Genomic DNA, 20,171 nt, shown 5'->3' on the forward strand with positions numbered 1-20,171 from the left:
AACGAGATGATCGGATCCTCTACACTCTCGAAATTATGAAACGTCTATATTCAAGGATAGGTGTTGACCTTCTAATGGTACAGTTTGCTTGGGATAGGACGGATATCGACAATCATAAAGTCAGACCGTTACTTCATAAAACTTAGTAAAGTGAGGGAGTTTCCATACGAAAAAATTGAATGAAATAAGCGTACCACGATATCCACCGCATATTTTTTTTATTTTGATTATTGAACTTGAAACTGGGAACCCCAACAGGCATTCTCAGAATTTAGTTTTAATTCGCTACCTAAAAACTAAATGTAAAATTAATTATTCTTCTGATACAAGGCTATCTTGTGTTTGTTGTAATTTTACTGAAACCCCATCTCATAATTCAGATGACACAAAAAGTTATTCCCAAATGTGCCCCTTTCTCGACCAAGAGGAACTAGATTTGTGGAGAAAATGGTTCAACAGCGACGCTGTGACGTTATGGTTCGGCGACCTCAATGTGCTACGTCCGTCCCTCAAGTAAGGTCCGTAAAGAGCTGGAGCCACTAGGAGTTGGAAGATCTTGGACAGGTGTCAGTGAGCCCACTAGTAAGGGGTTCCCATTGGTTCCTGACGATTTAGCTTTGACGGGTGGGAGTGAACCCATAAGTAAAGGGTTCCCACTGGTGCCTAACGAATTAGCTCTGTCAGAAAAAGAGATAAATACTTTGTCACACAAGGGGCGAGGGCAAACCAATTTGGCCTCAAGAGCTGCTTAATGACCTGAGTAACGTGTGTGACTACGTCGTATGTCCGAACAAGAGTCTATAAGACAATGACGATAATTTAATTGGGGTTTGTGAAAAACTCGCTACACTCACAATATTTCTGTAGGCTTGATAGTTCCTGACCCTGCTCCGAAGGTATTGCTCCGCCCATTTTTACCCCGAAACAATGGATAAAGCCACTGTGTGGGCTTCCCACTACAAATCCTAATGTAATTTTAAATTTATTAGGTTCGCCGACAGGCAGGGACACCGCAACAGCTTGCGCCAATTACTGCGGGCCCAGTAAACCCACCCATCCCACCCCAGGGGAGGACATCCACCACACAGTAATCTCGTGCGTGAGAAATTAACGTCTCCTGCCCCTAACCCTATAGGAGACGGGGCCTACGGTTTTTTCGTCCTTGTCCGAGAAGACTAAAATATCTATCCATTTCTTGATAGTATAGAAAGGAAGCAAATTCTCCTCACTTATTTTAAGACCACGAGTCCGGCCGGGGCTCGAACCCTCGACCTCCCCCGCACAACACAATCCGGCGCTCTAACCAATTGAGCTAACCGGGGAGCGGTTATATTCATTTGTTTGGTTTATCAGATGCATTTACCTACTTCATTTCCTGAGTAACTTACCTCGTTACACCCTCGCCTGGTGCTGAAGTAGGAGGACGTGGCACGGCAGACTGTGGAAAGGGAGGCAGGTTAGGTGCATTACCTCTAGAGGGGGTACCAATAGGAGTCGAAGTTGCCATTGGTAGTCCTCTTGGCACGTGACTAGCTGTAGATTGCTGTGGTGTCATGCCAGACAGAAGAGGATTTGTCACTCGTCCGCTTGCTTCACCACTGGAACGAGGCACTTCAGACTCACTCTCCAGGAAACTTACAAACAACTCCGAAAACGACTAAAAAGACAAAAAGAATCGAATAAGCGAGGGACACAAAACGGGAACTTTCATTTCATAGGTAGTGTTTTGTGAAGTACCGTATACGTCAAGTACTACAGAGACTTCAGTTTTCTGCTGTGTTGACCAGACTTGAGTCCTTTAAGGTACAAAATTTCTCTTTCATACCTTTGGTGCCGAGGCTGTTGTCCTTGTGGGAGTCTTAGGGGCAATGGGACCGAACGGAATTAAATTGGAGATCCAAGATCCTGTGGGAGGTGAGGATCCAGTCCCAACCTGATGAAAAGAAAAATTAAATAAGTAAAACATCGAAAAACTACGATAGGAACACACGGGCTACGCAGTGATACCTTGTCAAGCTCCTCGTGTGTGAAGCCAAGCAAACCTCCGATGACTCGTAAAACATCCATTCGTTTGTTTTCCGGTGTATTGAAATATCCCATCAGCATGTTTTTCAGCAGCGATCTATAGAGAAAGAGAGAGAGAAAGAGAAAGAGAAAGAGAAAGAGAAAGAGAAAGAGAAAGAGAAGAGAGAGAGAGAGAGAGAGAGAGAGAGAGAGAGAGAGAGAGAGAGAGAGAGAGAGAGAGAGAATTCGCGTATTGAAAACAATTAGTCAGTTAGCAACAGAAAGCAGAGTATTTCTCAAAATAGGGCAGTAGTCAATGAGAAAAAAAAAATTGTGAAAGTGTAGTGTGATCGTCAGGGTGAGTGTAGTCCTAAGAAGAACTGTTGTCGGTTGTAGTGACTCACGTTTCGACAACCTGTGCGGAAGTCATAATCAGAGTCAAGTGAATATTTGTTGTCAGTAGAATGTTCTTATTTCAGTTCGTGTAAAATGGCGGATTGGTCAGTTTTGCAGCAGTCCTTCTCAGGACTACACTCACCCGGACGATCACACTACACTTTCACATGTTACCCCCGGGTTCAAGCCATTTACTGCATTAGAGAAAAAAAAAAATGAGTCAATTGCACACTCACTTTTCAACCTTACTGTCTGACAAGCTGCTTAGGCTGCTGATTCTCTCCTGAGCAACTCGTAATTCTTCTTCCAGTCGGATAACTTTCGAGATAACAACAAGGAGGCATCAGCTGATAGAACTCAAGAACTCATCGGTTATAAAGCACATTTCAATCGTGTGTTGCAAAACCAAAACCGATGCAATCATTACAGCACATCATAACAAAAAACAATAGGAAAGTGAAAACAATCGAATTGCGTGAAGCCTGGGAAGAAACGGTAGTGACCAAGTCGCGATTGGTTAAAGGCTGATAGTTTCTAAAGAAACTGTTTGGGGCTGCGTTGGTGGGGGTAACGAAATAATTTGAATTATCAACGAAGTTGAAATGGTAAACTGGCCACCGTTACGGTTACAAAAGCCGACGTTTCGAGCGTTAGCACTTCATCGGAGCGAATGAAATGGTAAATTGGCCACCGTTACGGTTATAAAAGCTGACGTTTCGAGCGTTAGCCCTTCGTCATTCGCTCCGACGAAGGGCTAACGCTCGAAACGTCAGCTTTTATAACCGTAACGGTGGCCAATCTACCATTTCAACTTTGTTGATACATTCAAATTATCGCGATTGGTTAGTTTGTTGGTTGTGATGAACGAGTTTTCTGGGCCACTCACTGAGCGCATTGACGCAAAACTGGTCCAATTCTGGGTTACTTTCGAAACATGGTTAAAAATTGCGCTGAACCACACAATCTTGAAAGAGACTGAATGAAACGAACCTTCTTCCTTAGTTTTAAGTTGTTCCACGTCTTTGGCTTTCAGTTGGTTTCGGATGCTCACCACCTCTTGCGTTATACGAGCAGCCATTTCTAACTGACTCTAAGAAAGAAGGAAAGGAAAAAACATTTGAGATCTGCCGTGCACAACCATCATACTGTATTGAGAACATTATTATCTTCAGGCAAACTCTGCGCACCTTCATGTGATTTTCTCTCTGTTGCAGTTCTTTAACTTGTGCCCAGGCCATATCAACCCGTTTCTGTGCCTCTTCTTGAGTAGCTCTCAGCTGAGATTCACGTTCTAAAAGGAGCAATGAAAAAAAAACTGCACGGTAGTAACAAATATCTACGCCGCAATACACATTGATTAATAAGAAGTTCTACCTCTTTGGAACTGTTCAAGAACAAGCTGTAGATTGGTGAGAGCGGTCTGGTATTGATGCGCCTGCTCCTGAACCGAGGCTAGATCCATGACCGCGCGATCACGTTGAGCCGCTATGGCCTGGAGTTGTTCCTGGAGGTTTTCAATCTGTACAGATGCTTGGCGACTAAAAAAAAGCCATAGTAGCTGTTATCAATACCGGTTGTCCAACAAATGTGCACTTTTTACACCGTTAGAGTGCTATATGACAATCAAAACGTCGGTAATCCTTTGCACTGTTCGGCCTACACCTATTTGATTCTCTTGTGGTTAGCACTAATATCACCCCTGAGACGTAGAGTTTGGTTGTCTGAATGGTTCAAACCATTTGGTTCTATGGCAAGTTTATTGTGAAGTTTTCTGTGCGCAAAGAAGTTCGTGACATTATTTCCGTTTGTTCTGGCCTGCCCTGTCTGTATCCTTTGATTTCAACAACTAATTGACAAAGTAAGTCGAGCATTGCCATAGACGCAGCCATTAGCAAGGGTAGAGTGTATTTCAAAACAGATTTGTGTTGTGCCTTACTCTCTGTCCAGCATGGAGTGTGAACTTGATAACAGCTGTTCTTCTGCACGAGCCAACTTCACCCTCAGGTCCTTCTCTCGCTCCTCAGCCTCGAGGGCCTCGCGAGTGTAGCTCTCTTCAACCTAAAAGAGAGTGACAAATTGCCTTTCAAGTCTCCTATAATTTATCTAAATCTTAGTTTTGTCTGACAAGCCAAAAAAATGCAGCCAAAAGGGTGATCTATCCCCCCCCCCCCCATATCTACAAATGAAAACCAATGCATGTTTGTAAATTTGTCGAAATCACCGCGAAATTCTCTTCGAGTTTTGTCATTCGTTCCTTACGATGGACCACGCCCTTTTTCACGGGGAAAGGGAGGGGGGGAAGGGAGATTTGCCATACCTGTACTAAGTGATTTCTGAGGCGGTCTAATTCCTGCGCCATCTTAGTTTCAGCCACCTTCTGTCCACTACTGGCGGTAATCAACTCCTCTTGAAGTTGCTGAATGCGGAATTGCAGTTTCTCCTGTGTCCTCTGTAACTGTTCCCTCTCAAACGTCATGTCCTTTACAATCCTCTCTTTCTCCTGCAGCGTCATCTTGTATTGGTCCACCTCTCTGTTAAAACTGGTAATAGTCGCTCGCTCTTTTGTCAGAATGCCTTTCAGATCGTGCAGCTCAGCTTGTAGTCTGCTTATCTCACCTTTCTGTTGTGTTTTGGCATTACTAACCTCCTCTCTATCCCTGTGGGCTTGCTCAAGCTCATTTACAATACGCTCTTTCTCTTGGATTACACGCTGCAAGTCCTGATGTGATGAGCGGTCCTTTTCACTGACCGCTCGACTGAGACTCAAAATCTGATCTTGCAATTCTGCTACAGTCGATTCGTTCTCGCGCAACAAGTCTTCCTTCTCATTGCGTGACTGTAATAGCATCCTGTGTAACTCTTCTTTGTCACGCAATACACGCTCTAACTCTGACCCATGAGCCTCGGTGGTTTTGTTTAGTAACTTAACGTTTGAAAGCTGTTCCCGCAGAGATTGAATTTCATTATCTCGTTCCCTGAGAGCACTATTTCGCTGATTTTTCACTGTATGAAGCAAGGATTGAAAATTCTTGTCGATATTGTCTACATTTTCTTCCCCATTGCTTTCAGAGTCTGTTACCGAGCGTACAAGCTGTAAAATTTTGCTTTTTAACTCGCTTGTTTCAAAGTCTTTCTGTTCTAGAATCTCGTCTCTTTCACTTTTGACGTTTTCCAGTTCAACTAAAATGGAACTTTTTTCATTTCGACCGTTTTCTAAAACTTTTTTTAGTTCTTTGTCTTTGGATTCAACAATATTCCCCAACGAATTAACTTGTTTTTCCAATTCTTTCAATTTGTTGTCACTCCTTGCTAAATTCGATTTTTCTAGGGACAGTTCACTGAGTTCTGATTGTACATTGGTCAACTGTTTGGAGAGATCCTCATTGTCAGCCAGCAATTTGTTCGCTAAATTACATTTTTCATCTAAAGTTTGACTCACTGATAACTGATCTTCCTGTAGTTTTGATATTTCAATGTCTTTCAGTTCTTTTTCTCTTAATGCCGAGTCTCTCTCTCGCAATAAAACCTCTCTTTCTTCCCGAAGTCTCCTCAACTGCGGTTCCATCCCTTGTGGGGAGGGGTCTGGAGAATCTGTCCTTGCCAACAGCGCAAGAGTGGAAATTTGTTTGTCTTTCTCTTGAATAAGAGTTGTTAAAGTTTCATGTTCAACTTGCAGCCCGTTTATTTGACGTCTTAGCTGGTTGTTGTCCTCTTGCAATCTTTGGGACTCACTACTTTTAGTCCTGTTGTACTCTTCAACAAGTTTCTGCAGCGCTGAGTTCCTTTCTCTCAATTTACCCATCTCATTCGCTTGAGACTCGTTCAAGGCAAGCAATCGCGCATGTTCATTGTGTAGCAAGTGTGAAGCTTGATCTTTACTATTCATCTTCTCTCTCATGGCATCAAGTTTGTCTTCAAAAGTCAGTAACTCTTCATTACGCAGATTCAAGTCATCTAACAACCTATCTCTCTCCTCCCTTATTTGTTGTAACTTGCCTTCATATGCCTCTTGTACTCGATGACTGTTCTGATCCGTTTGATTCACAAGTTCAATCAGAGAGGCGTCTTTCTGTTTCAGAGCTGCTATTTCCTGATCTTTCTCTTCCAGTAGCCTCAACAGCTGCGCCTGTCGATACATAGCATCATCAACGCCTTGCGCCCCAACGTTTGAAGCATTTACGACTTGAGTATGAATGACTTGTTCCTTCTCTTTCAGGGCTTTGGACAACTTTGCCAAGTCTAACTTAAGAAGATCTATGTCAGACCCTTTCTCTCTTAGATCAAGTTCCAGCTTATCAACCTGTAAATCTTTCATTCCCAGTTGTTTGGATATTTCTTCCTTCTCTCGGATGTTCACCAACAAATTCTCTTCTAACTCTTTACAAGTCTTGACGTGGCTTTCGGCCGCCACAACAAGCTTGCTATTCTCCTCTTTTAACACTTCAATCTCTACAGACTTTTCTTTGAGTTCAGAAATAATTTTGTCTACCTTTGCACCGCTTTTTTGAAGTTCGAGTTCAAGATTTTCCTTTATTCGCGAAAGAACCATTTGTTTTGCATCCAGGTCGCTACATCTGGCCTCGGTAATTTGAATTTTATGATTTAGCTGCTCAAGTTCCTTTACAAGGTTAGATCTCTCTGTGGTCTGTTTTTCCTGAACTTGAACCTTCTCTTTGTATTCTTCAATTAAACTTTGCAGAACTTCTTTTTCCATCAACATACTGTTGTTCTCTGCCACTAGTGACTCGATTCGTTTCTCTCTTTCTTGGACCATTCTTTCGAAATTTTCTCTTTCTCCTTCTACATTCTCAAGTTGTTTGTCCTTTTCAGTTAATAACAATTCTAGGCCTTTTTTTTCCGCAGTAAATTCGTGTTGACTTTGTTGATTCTGTCCCATGATATCAAGCAAGTCGTTATTTTTGCCTCTGAGTAAGGAGCATTCTTGGCGAGTTTCTTCTAAAAGTTTTACCAAATCTTGTTGCTCTGTTTGAAGAAGGCTTATTTCATTATCCTTTGAGCTGGTAAAGTCTAGCAAATGATTATTAAAGCTTTCTTCAATTTCACAAATTCTCTCGTCTCGTTCATTGATCATCATCATTAAATCTCTTTTTTCATCACAGATGGTTTTCACTTCAACATTTTTCGCCTCAAGCTCACTTTGCAAATCATTTAGTTTGGAAGTTTTTTCGTCAATTTGTTGAATAAGTTGCTCCGTCTGCACTCGTACAAGTGAATTGTCCTCTCTTAACTTCTCCACGCATTTATTTAGGTCTTGACGTAGTAACCGCATTCGGTCCTCGTCAAGTTCAGAATCATTTTCTACGCGTGAACGGCTAATGTCAAGTGAGATAAAGTCTTCCTCTAATGTTTGCCACACCTCCATAAGATGCTTGTTTTTAGAAGAGATTTCATCGTTTTCTTGTCGAAGTCGCGCAATTTCCTCTTCACCATGGCTGTTACCCAAGAACACTTGCAGCTCCTTCACCTGTTGTCTAAGATTCAACACCAGACCTTCAAGAGCATCCTTTTCTCCCTCCCAATCCTTTTGCGCCAATTCAAACTCTTCTAACTGCAGTTGGTACTCTTGGATCCGTTGCTTCAGCTCAGAAAGCTCTAATTCCTCGCTGATTGCGCTCTCGTTACCTGGAAAGACGCCAGTTTCTTGTAACAGCTCAGTTTCCTGCCTAATATCGGGCTCAATGGAGACGTCGCTGATTCTCCTTAGGTCTCCCATATCGATAGATAATTCAGCTTCCCGAGGTGTGCTACCTGTGAAACTGGCCACACTCTCGGCTGATCCTGACCTGCTGTCTACACCATCCACACCCTCGTTGTTCTTATTCTTCAGCGAATCCGAACGCTCTCGTCTCTCATCTTGAAGCTTCTGCTGCAGTCCGACAATAGTACTCTCCAACACTGCTTTCTCGGCCAACCATACCCCAATATCATTACGTGCCTCTTCGTCAATCCCCTGTTGCCTTCCTATCTCTGTGACACAGTATTTTGTTTCTTGTGCTACCTGTTCATTGTCTGATTGCAAGTCCATCACACCACCTTCCAATTCCTCTACCGTGACTTCAAGCTCCGCTGATTTGCTCATCATGGCTTCCTTCTCTTTCTCAATATGTTCCAGTTTAGCCTGGTTACGATTTTCCAGTCTTTGCTGAAGGACTTTCAGGTCATCACGGACAGTGTTAGTACTGAGCTGTTAAAATGAAAAGCATATGATCATCAGCTGAAGGCTATAAAATGCGGAACTAAAACGTTAAAGAATAAGAAATGTGATTCTATTTAAGTTAAGAACTGTTGCCATCGTTTTCCAAAAGAACACAAAACTTAAAACAGAGAAAATAATCATTTAAAAAAAAAAACCTAAAACAATGAAAACAAGAAGCAACTGACGTCTTTGTCAAAAGCAATTTTGTACTGTAGGTATTGCTTGTCTTACTAGCGATAACCTCGTCCATAAAACTAACTCTCAGATCAGTTCAGACATTATCTATAACAAAAAAAGAACTTGGAGAAATACAGAACACATTATATTTCGATGAAATGCTATCTCACACTGTGATAAAGACCATTACGTGGAATTAAATCATGCCACATGTATGTGATTGGAAGACTACTGGTTAATTTGTTATTAAGCGAGGGTTAAAAAAATGGTCATGATGCATGTTTTAACTATGACATGTGAAACAAATTTTAATTAAAACAGAATTGCAAGCTAACAAAACACGTATGATGTATTAAGGGGGCTGTGCAGGAAAACATGTGTGTCAGGACACCATTGCATCAGATGAGAGGAATAAACGCAGTTCAACTAAGGTCAGCAGAAGTGCATTAAAAAATGGCAATTTTTAGAGAAATAAAAAAACTGAGATATTTTTGACCAAAAACGAAAAAATGTGCTGTTGATGACTTGTTTTGAATAACTGATTTGCTTGACAAGAATTTCACCAGAGACACCTATCTATTGAATTGGAAAAGGGCTGCAAAACAGCAAGAACAACTGGAAAATGTTCTTTTTTTAGTCTGAAACAACAACATAATTCCACACAAAAATTTTTCAGAATTTATTTTAAAAGCTCTGCTAGCCTGTCTTTTTCTTTATATTTGTCATCATGTTAAATAACACTTAAACGAGTTATTAGCTGGTCAGCAGGCACTCCTTTAGTAATAATTTCAGTTAAGAAAGTTGCAAACCAGGTTCTCTTAATGCCCACTCGTGTTTGGCTTTTCTAAACTTGTTAGCTTCTGCAAGTTCCAGTCATACATTTGGATGAGTCAGAAAATTGACATTAGTAAAAGGTGGCACAGTTCCCCACCCATCTCTCCCTGCACAGCAACCTGTTAAGAGAGGTGCATTACATGTTGAGCCTGGAACATGGCCATAAGCCTGGCGTTACTGTTGTTCAATTCATGTCTGACCTGCTGGTAGAGCTGCACCAGACACAAATGGCGCTCCCACAGAGCTGCAGAGATAAACAACGAGTTCTCTTTAGTTCAATATGTATTTTATGCGTGTGGGACACTAAAATATTATGTCTGGATACCTAATTAAAACTTGTCAAAAGAGAATTAAGGAAAATCATGATCATACCAACAACAGCACGAATGTACTGTAGCAAAAAGGGATTTAATGAGCAGGAAAAAAGCTGCACAAAAAAACAATGTGAAATCCCCAATGTTGCATACTGCCAGAACATGAATTTGTGCTGCAATTAATTTATGTTTATGTTCCTAAATCAACCCTGCATTCACATTTTATGCTGAAGTGAAGATGGTGCCAGAAATGAAAGTTCCTTTTCTAAGTGACATTTTCCCAGGAATTGCTTTCATGACATCTCAAACTCCCTTACCTGTATATCACATCAACAGGATGGTAAAGAGTAAACCAATGATACATTTCTGAATTACATACATCACATTTCTTTTACACATGACTATTTAGAGATTTTGTATCATCTGATTCAATAATTAAATATCACATAATGCAAAACTTCAGGGCAATTGTCTTGTTTAGGACATAGCTAGCAGAGCCGCACAATAAAATTCAGTATACGTAAGTGTGCTCAAAATCCTGATAGTGCATGCTGATAGCATGAGCAAATTGCTTCGCCAGAAATGTTTTTTCGTGCGAGCGGCCATTGTTAGCGCAGGGAAAAATAATACATTTTGCGACAATAATGGATACAAACAGAAACTCGGTTTACTAGTCCCAAAAGGAAGATCATTTTTCGACCTTTTCCGTTGGGCTAGAGTTCTTAAATGAGGCAGAAAAAGAGAAAAACAATGGAAAAGGAGACTTGGCATCAGCACTGTTGCTTCAATTGATATTGTTGTCAGTTTTTTGTGTCGGATTTGATGCACAATTCCACCGGCTATGTTCCAAAACAATTAGTTCATGCTTTCAGCTGTGCACTATCGAGTTATGGAGCATGTGGGAAGTTTGGAGAGCACTCAAGAAGCTAGAGTTGCCCTCTGCTATTGCCTCGGGCAACTCTTACGCCTCTTTGGTGCTCTCCAAACTTCCCGCGTGCTCCATAACTGGATAGTGCACGCTAAAGCATCAACTAATTGTTAAGTAATACTATATACGACTAATTGACACAAACTGTGAGCTACTGACATGCCCACATATTGAAAAATTAAAAGTTTTGAGTTACAAAGTAACAAACTTACTTATGAATCACATTCAGAGAATTTTAAAACCTACCAGCCAGTGCATTCCTTAATTTTCCCATCTCTTTCTTGGCATCTCCTTTGATGTACTTCACCTTCTTCAAATTGTCCAGCTCAATCTTCTGTTCTTGTTGAAGATCCTGAGATAATTGAAGTTCTTCCATTAAATCCATGGTTGAAGAACTAAGCTGTTCTAGCTCAGACTTCACCTCCTCCACTGAGCGATGAAGTCTCCTCTCCTCTGCATGACTGTGACTGAGACGTTTCTTAAATTCTGCATTCTCTGCTGCTACAAAGTTGAGCTCTTCTTGTAATTTATGAAGGCCTTCAGAGTCAGATCTCAAAACCAGCATTTCCTTACTTTGATCCTCGAGCTGTTTTTGGAGTTTTTCCACTTCACTCGTGCTCAGATTTAATTTACTTTCATAGTCAGACAAAGTTTGGTCATGCACAGAACCTGCATCTTGCAATTTAGCTTGCAAGTCATTGAAATCCTTTTGCATTGTCATAATAGCTTGATCTTTGTCTTGGACTTCCATATTAAAAGTATTAATCTGCTGCTCTTGAGTTTCAATCTGTTTTTTAAGTTCAGCAATGGACTCCTCAGCAGTGGCCAACTGATTCTTTAGAGACAACACTACATCTGTGTTATCATTTGCATGATCAAAAGCCTTTTCAAAATGAGATACACTTTCTGTCTCTGAAAAAAAAAGGAAACAAAACAATGTATTATATGAATATTTGCAGAGTGAGTTTTTATTATTATCAATTATTGGTGAATAACCTTATTCCAATGCCTCTGAACTTCAGAAAATCAATCCTTCACAAACTGAATGAACCTCAAACTTCATTTACTAAGATGTAATTACTGATAGCTCTGTTAGGCCCTGGACTATAAGCAATCAAAAGAAACATACCACTGTACTTAAGAAGCTTCTCTTCCAATTCTTCAATCTTCTGTAAAAATTCCTCTTTCTCATCTTGCCAGTTTTGTAATTCTTGTTTATGCTTTTTGTTCAAATTAGCTATCTTTTGCGAGTAGCTGCTCTGCAGTGCAGTCAATTCCTGTTGATATTGATCTATTTCTTTGTGCAGTTTATCCTGATTTTCCTGTTAAGATGAAAGTGCAAACAAAATGTATCCAAAACAGAAGAAACTTGGGAACATAAAAACAAGCACTATTATACATTGTTAAATCATTAAATAATTCATCCAAAAATCATATATAACTGTATCTTATGTCACTGATAACATACACTGTTTAGTTGACGCTTAAACTCTCAAGATCCAGTTCGTGATTCTCCATACTAACTGTCATACTACTCCTTGCAAACAAGATGAGAGAATTTGGACTAATTCCAAAATAACACCTTCTAAATGATTAACTTGTCTGTTCTCATAACCTGTTTGCAAGACAACTTATTGGAATTGCAGGAGAAGTTACATGTTAATCACTTCTTGGAGCTTAGCAGTGAAGAGGTCAACTTTTATTCCAGGTATGAGGTTTCAATACAACATTTTAGCTGGAGGATATTAATATGATGTACTATCAAATTCTCTTGTCTCATATACAAAGAAATGTATGGCAGTAGGAATGGAGATTTATTACTCAGATCATGGCAGGTGGATCGCATAAAGCTTCTGTTTCACTCTCCTCTTCTCACTTACCACTCCATTTGCTATGGATTTCCAGTGTTGGCATTCAGCCTGCAGTTTTGAAATCTCACTCTGCAATCTTTTCATCTCCATGGAATCTTCAATGCTGTCAGTAGAGTCATGCCTCTCTCTACTTCCAAGATTGTGACCATTTTCCTCATGAAATCTTCCAACTTCTTTTAGTTTGATCAACTCTTGCTGTTCAATCAGAACAAACAGTGAACTTATTCAGGAAGGTATGTGCGAGGTGAAACAAGGAACGTCAAATTACTTCTCCGTTATACAAATCATATGGTATATGACATACTTTTGTTCCAAATTTGAAAAGAAATCAAATACAATCTGATTACAACTGTCTCTCTCTAATTACAAATTACACCACTTTCTAGATTGAGAGTTGTTGTTAAAAAGTTTTCCAGTACATAGTGCCAAACAGATGGGAAAGAGTTAAAACCACTTAATCTTGGAAAGTATCACTACTGCTAGTTAGAGACAAATTTGTTTTTACGTCTAAGACTTGTATGTGACTTTTTAAAAGCTCAAAGCTTACATGTTTCCTATTTGATTGTAAATTCAGCTTTAATTTTCCAAATTTTTACTGTTCAGAAGACCATCTGCTTCAAAACAAGTTGATAGTCTAAGTCATATAAATAGAACTCTGATTAATTACCTCTTTGCTTTGCAACTGAGCTCTGTAATCCCTTGATATGCTGTTCATCTGAAGCTCTGCCGCTTCAAGTCTCACATGAAGTTCATCATTATTTTCTCTCAGCCTTTCGTACTAATAAAAAAAAAACAACAACAACCTGTTAACTCTTTAAATCCTAAGAGTGATCAGCACCTAACTTCTCCTTACCTTAACACTGCTGAGTCATTCATTAACATCATCAGAATGAAGGAAATGATCACCGGCCTACATAGCTTTGATTGGTGAAGAAATTCTCTTTAACAATGCTTGAGGAAATGTATAGAGAAGAGTAAGGAGAATATAGAGACTGATTTTAGGAGTTGCCCAAAGCTAAGTGGTTTCCTGCAGGTTTTCAGGTTAGGGAAGTGTGCAGAAAGCCTTGCTGCTGTTCTGCATCTCATCAAATTAACCAAACAATAATTTCATGTAGTTTCAGACAAGCAGCAGTTGATAAAACAGCAAAATCTCATCAACCGAACAGCAATCACAAAAAAAAAAAAAAACAATAAGTATTGTGACAAATTGGACAATACAAATCTAACCGACATATCTGAAAAAGGAAAGTAATCTTTAAGGAACAAACAATAGCTCACTGTTGCATATTGTACCCTACTTTAATTCTACTCCATCTTTAACCCACAGAACGTTCATATTCTATTGTCCAGAAAGGCAAAACTATGCAATGTATCATTGACAAACTTGGTCACGCATCGGTGATACCTTAAGTTATCAGTTTTAAGTGTTTTCTTCAATTCAACACTCCTTCACAATTAAAGGTATTGATTTACAAGTGACAAAAATACTCACCTCGGCCTTTTGAGTTATAATATGTGATTCGAGCTCATTTATTCGCCTCTGTGCAACTTGAAGCTCTGCTGATGGGTCTGAAGATAAGAGGAAACGCTTTGAGGGCTTAATGCAACAGTGAAACTTAAGGAAGTTGATGCAAGTGTACATGTAAATATGTATATTACACTTATCCGAGTCCTTTTGAGGCAAAACTAAAAACGAAAGCTTTTTCAGTTTACTTCGTTGCAGTATACTAGTACTGGTAAGCCGTTAAAAAAGGAAATGGTTGCACGAAGATCACACGAAATTGAAATACTGACCCGGCAAGGGTCGGCTCCAGCTTACCTGAGACCTCCTCTGTCCCTTCTGTTAACATTTCACGAGTGAAGGAAGAAATCTGCCCAGTGAAATTAGAAATACTTGATAGGCTGTCTGTTAAATTACTACTTAGCCAGGAAGACATTTTGAATAAAAATCAAAACGATAAAAATAATGCAAGCACCAAAGAGGTAACACTATTTGGATGAGTGAATGTATGATGTGGCACTCCGTCTCAGGTAGTACGATCTCGATGATTGGCTGACGATTGTCGACGTCCAAATTGTGAACTATGAGCCCGCGCTATAGAACACCCGTTTGGATGAATAAGAATGTCATACATGACATCACAAAGCAGACCTTCGTCTGATTGGCTCTGATTGGCTGCTTTATGCCGTTCGTGTCCAGTTTTCCTTACAACGCGCCGGCGGTGAATAATAAACAAAGATGGCTACTGATCACTGAAGGGTAGGAGTTCTGGGAATAATTGTTCAAGACAATGACTTTTTCCCAAGGGTTTTGAATATATACATATATCTTATTAGACGTTTTGTTGCGTGGTATCGCTCATTATTATCCAACTACACTTAGACGAGTACAAAGATCACGCGGTATTTGTACTCGTCTATTGTAGTACCGGTTAAACAGGTTTTCTCGCATCACGCCAGCGAAGAATTGGATTGTAGTTACGAGAAGAAAAAAACAAATGGCGGACAATTTGAATCATATTTCCGACGACGAAGAGTCAGAATGGCAGGCAAATATAGATCCAAGTTCATTTGATGAATCGAACGAAGAAAAACAGCTTGACGACGAGAAAATAGCCAGCAGATTTAGATTTGGTAACTGTGGAGGATTGGGGCGAGGAAATATCCTTTCCCTCCCTCTCCCCCGTTGCCCATTTTTCCACTTAAGATGGCTCGTACCGTTTTCATCTTTTTGATGGTTTGTAACTTTGAAAGAATACAACAGAAAGACTGACCAAGGCCAGTTGAACACTTTTACGGGGTTGAATTATATAATAATTGGTTATCCAAAAATAGGTGTCATTTCGTCACTAGCACTTTCCATGGCAACGCTTTCATAGGCGTATTAAGACGCAGTTTTTAGCTTGTGGCTTAAATAATTCGAAAACTAACCCGGCGACCCCGTGATTTTTTTCAGAGATTGCTTTTGGCACTTGAAAAGGAAAATGCACAAATATTTTTAAAAAATGCTACGGTGGCTCCAACCAGTTTCCTCGCGCGGGGAACTGGTCACTCTTGCGTGACGCGCGCGAGAGAAACGTGCGAAAGAACTGCGAGATCAAAAGATGAAAATTCAAAACAAAGATGGCGGCGCGTGGAATTTTTTCTACTTTTGTGAGAAGTTTACCTAAGAGCGTGTATTTGATGTGTTGAGTGGCCACTGTGAATGCAGGAGAAAGCAACTAAGATAAAGATACGATGGCCCAGAAGGCTCACAGTTCTCTTCTAATTTTTCACAGTTCCCTTCTAATTTTTCACAGTTCCCTTCTAATTTTTCAAAGTTCCCTTCTGATTTTTCACAGTTCCCTTCTAATTTTTCACAGTTCCCTTCTGATTTTTCACAGTGCGCAGTTCTGATTTTTCACAGTTCCCTTCTGATTTTTCACAGTTCCCTTCTGATTTTTCACAATTCCCTTCTAATTTTTCACAGTTCCCTTCTAATTTTTCACAGTTCCCTTCTGATTCTCCGAACAGTTTAGTTCTGACCTTTTGGAACAAAAGCTCCGCCCTTGGCACTTCATCCGTCACATCCGGGCTTCCAAGTCTAGAAAAAGCGGGAGTTTTCGAACTAAACATAGCAGCAGTCTTTGAGACGTGCAGTTAACAGTGTTCTAGAAGTAACAAAATGCCGCTACCAGTTTACTCACCGTGTATGAATGTGAATAGTGTTGTACAGGATGACCAGTTGGAATTGATCTCGAGCTATTTTAAACAGGGATACAGCAACTTGGAAATCCTGGAATTTTTAAAACTACACGGAATAACGATAAGTATATGAAGGCTGAAAAGACGACTTCGAACCTTAGGCTTGTCAAGACGTCCCTTGAATATACCTCTTGATGAGCTTAAGGGTATCATAGAGAGAGAGCTCGGTGGCAGTGGCTGCTTCGTGGGCTACCGCAAGATATGGGCCAGACTGAGGAAGAAAGGATTCTTAGTAAAGAGAATAACAGTCATGAAACTTTTAAGAGAGCTGGATCCGGAGGGAGTTGAGAGCAGAAAAAAGAAGAGACTTCGCCGAAGAATATACCATGCAAAAGGGCCCAACTTCGTCTGGCACATCGATGGCAAAAATTAGAAGGGAACTGTGAAAAATTAGAAGGGAACTGTGAAAAATTAGAAGGGAACTGTGAGCCTTCTGGGCCATCGTATAAAGAAGACGATTTTCGAAGAAGTAAAGGTTGCTTCACTTCATATCTAAAAGAAATATTCAACCGATTTGAAATCTTGCGACGGCGAAAAAAGAACAACTCAAGTGAAGGATAATCTACCTTAAGTGAGAGAAGACTTTGAATTTCAAAGAAAATAATATGATGTAGCCATAAGTCGTGTGTAGGATTTTTAAGATGAGCCCGGGAGGCTGTCTTTGACAGCTGTTTAATGATTTCTTAGCAGTAAAGGCGAATTTACGTAGAACACATCCCCATTTAAAACTGTACTTCACCATTTAAAAATGTACTTGACATTTGAGGTATCTTAGTTCCTGAATGAGCCAATCAGATCTCTAATTATTCAGTCTCTAATTATTCCTTGGACAATTCTCTCTTGGAAGAAGTTAGAGAATTCAAAGACTTGGGAGTTACAACTACTGACAATTTTATCTGGAACTCGCACATTGATATTATTGTGTCGAAAGCAAACAAAATGTTAGGGCTAATTAAAAGGACTTGTAGAGGTCTGGATGATACTACGACTCTGAGAACTCTTTACTGCGCGTTAGTTCGATCGAATGTTGAATACTGCTCTGCTGTATGGTCACCCTACACCAAAAGGAACATAGAAAAAGTTGAAAAAGTACAAAGAAGAGCAACCAAGTTCATTTTAAAGACTGAGGACAATTATGAGACTCGTTTAAAGAAGCTAAATCTGATGTCACTAGAAAATAGGAGATTTCTAGCTGATGTTACTTTTTTATATAAAGCTCTCAATGGAATAAGTAACATCAATATCGATTCATACGTAGATTTTTATTCTAATGCGGATCATTATTCTTTTAGGAAATACGATGATTTATCTCTTAAGAAGAAATATGCGAGAACAAATCCACTTAAATACAGTTTTTTTCACAGAATAGTTGACTCCTGGAATCTTTTGCCCTATGATACTCGTAAGGCAGCAAGTGTTGATGTTTTCAAGCGGGGAGTCAAGAAATGTTTACTGGATCGTGCATTAAATTAGTTATTATTGTCGAACTATTGATTTTATTTTGATTTTATACTTTACTTTGTAACTTATTTTAGTAGATATTCATTGGTGATCTGTTCTTTATGGGGTCCTGGACTCCTTTACAGATTATCCGTATGGCTATTTATATTAGTTTTGTTATGTATTACTATTAATGCCATTAAATTGTAATAAATAAATAAAATGCCCTTTTAATGAGTTCTCTGGGAACTAAGTTCCCGTGTCAACCAATCAGATTTGGTTTGCAAAATGCACTTTGCTCTTTAGGAACTAAGTTCCTCAATAAACCAATGACATGGAAGAATACATGACATGTCATTTCTAAACTTTAAGGTTTACCTGTTTTATTCATGTGAATACTAAATAGAACAGACAACAATTAACGATTGGTTCATACGTCAGCGTGCGTTCATCGAGATATGAAGCACGCGGGAAGTTTGGAGAGCACGAAAGATGCCTAAGAATTGCTCGAGGCGGAGCCGAGAGCAACTCTAGCTTCTTGAGTGCTCTCCAAACTTCCCAAGTGCTTCATATCTCGATGAAAGCACAGCTGACGTGTGAACCAATTGTTTTATAACATTTTCAACGCTGTAGTTTTTGTATAATGGGCAGAAATTCCCTCTCCCACGCTTCAATGTGTTGTTTATTTTGTTTCAGAAAAGTATTTCGCTATGCTTCAATGATCTTGTCTCAGATTGGTCAAAAAGTGACAGGTGAATTCATGTGTGGAAATGAAGTTAGAGTTGGGAAACAAGATGAAACCGTCGATTGTTTTCTTTTCCCTTTCTCTGGGTTCTTTCTCGGAAGTTAAATACATTCCCTATGAAAAGTCAGTAATCCCTATGTATCATTCAAAGAATGGAGTGGTATTATACCTGTTTAAGGCAGGTGTTTGGGGCCAGGTCGGAGGAGAGTGTAAAAGCAGCTCTCTTTTTCCAATGCAGAAAGTAAGCATGGCAAAGGGAATTAGAGGTTAGATAGAGTCGGGGGATAGTTGTTTGGTATTGGAATAGCGGGTTGCTTTTAGACTTATATTAGGATTGTAGAGGACAAAAAGGCTAGCTGTGCTCGCAAAATGATTTTGGAATTATGCAAATGAGCTGTGAACACATTGGCCGATGTTGTTTTGCATTTGTTGGCCAGAGGAAACATTTTTTTTCCAAATACAATGAGCCAATACTTAGAGCATGGAGCCGTAACCTGACGTCGTGTGTCCATGGGCTGGCTTAGCCTCTTCCTGTGGCCAAAAAAAACAGAACTACGATCGCATTGTGCAACCCGCCATTTTGTTTGTTTTCTTCTTCAAGAGAATAGTGAGATGGGTATTTTTTGGAAGAAACACATTCTGGGCAGCTAAGGTACATGAGAAATTAGGGAAAAAAAGGAAAAAGGAAGTAAAAACAAATTTAGTCGCGCACTGGCCCTGTATCGAACTCTTGACCTGCTATGACCGCCACCCGCACGTTAAGGAGAATCAGTGACAGTCCGGACCGGAGTTCCTCTTTTTCTTTTTCTTTTCTTTTTCTTCCTTTTTGTTCTTTTTTTTTCTTCTTCCTCCTTTTTAATGACCATTGACGTTGAAAATACTTTCGGCAGAGCAATTTTACCACGTTTAATAGGTCATGGCAAAAGCTGACGAAAAGGTTCAACTTTGACAAAGTGCGGACAAGCGACTTTTTATTCAAACAAAACCGACAGGCCTAATAAAGCAGCCGTTCCCATGTCGAGTCATATAATTAGTGTAGGAGTGTAGGAGAATGATGTTGATTGACACCTGTCAATCGGGTTTGACTTTTGAAAAAAACACCCCACAATTAAAATGTCATTTGAAAACAACTATGATAAAATGTCAAATGTTGCAAACTGTGATTTGCAGGTCTACTCATTGCTGTAAGACTAAAGTCATAAGAAATATATTATAAGTTTTTATAAATTTAAAAATTAGGCGCACAAATGGTTTTTGTGAAATAGACAAGCATTCATTTCATCGACTATAACTCCATAAGCCTCATTTTTTTTACCTTTCAAATTTTGCAAGCAATTACTACAGGAGCTGTTTTATGGTATCTGTGAGAAAGTATCAAATGAATTCATCAAAACGCATACGATTTATAGCGCGTAAAAAAAAAAAGAGTACAAAAATGAAAAAAAAAACATTTAATTATTTTAATCGAAACTACTTTCAAAGCAAATCACATCCGTGTAAA

General features: G+C 39.6%; 2 protein-coding genes across 3 annotated transcripts; one reads left to right on the forward strand and one right to left on the reverse strand.

Annotated features, from left to right (window-relative positions):
* Nucleotides 1-201: 201 nt before the first annotated feature.
* Nucleotides 202-14,777, reverse strand: LOC111330379 (uncharacterized). 2 transcript variants are annotated; one of them, XM_022935221.2, is made up of 17 exons: nucleotides 14,561-14,777; nucleotides 14,234-14,310; nucleotides 13,409-13,519; nucleotides 12,751-12,936; nucleotides 12,000-12,192; nucleotides 11,117-11,782; nucleotides 9,829-9,872; nucleotides 4,718-8,605; nucleotides 4,337-4,458; nucleotides 3,775-3,938; nucleotides 3,588-3,691; nucleotides 3,391-3,490; nucleotides 2,637-2,718; nucleotides 2,008-2,122; nucleotides 1,826-1,933; nucleotides 1,389-1,657; nucleotides 202-677 (listed from the first exon to the last, which is right to left on the reverse strand). In XM_022935221.2, exons 1-17 carry the CDS (start codon nucleotides 14,676-14,678, stop codon nucleotides 497-499), a joined length of 6,528 nt encoding a protein of 2,175 aa, XP_022790956.2. In that variant the 5' UTR covers nucleotides 14,679-14,777; the 3' UTR covers nucleotides 202-496. The 2 variants fall into 2 exon arrangements, with proteins under 2 accessions (XP_022790956.2, XP_022790955.2); XM_022935220.2 differs by having other exon boundaries at nucleotides 9,769-9,872.
* A 1,628-nt stretch (nucleotides 14,778-16,405) lies between these two features.
* On the forward strand, nucleotides 16,406-18,147 carry LOC148727710 (uncharacterized). The gene is made up of 2 exons (XM_088763081.1): nucleotides 16,406-16,550; nucleotides 17,297-18,147. The coding sequence occupies exons 1-2, from the start codon at nucleotides 16,406-16,408 to the stop codon at nucleotides 17,956-17,958; spliced, it is 807 nt and encodes a 268-aa protein (XP_088619207.1). The 3' UTR covers nucleotides 17,959-18,147.
* The last annotated feature ends 2,024 nt before the right edge of the window (nucleotides 18,148-20,171 follow it).

Source organism: Stylophora pistillata, chromosome 6, assembly GCF_964205215.1.
Source record: "Stylophora pistillata chromosome 6, jaStyPist1.2, whole genome shotgun sequence".
In the NCBI taxonomy this organism is placed as follows: domain Eukaryota; kingdom Metazoa; phylum Cnidaria; class Anthozoa; order Scleractinia; family Pocilloporidae; genus Stylophora; species Stylophora pistillata.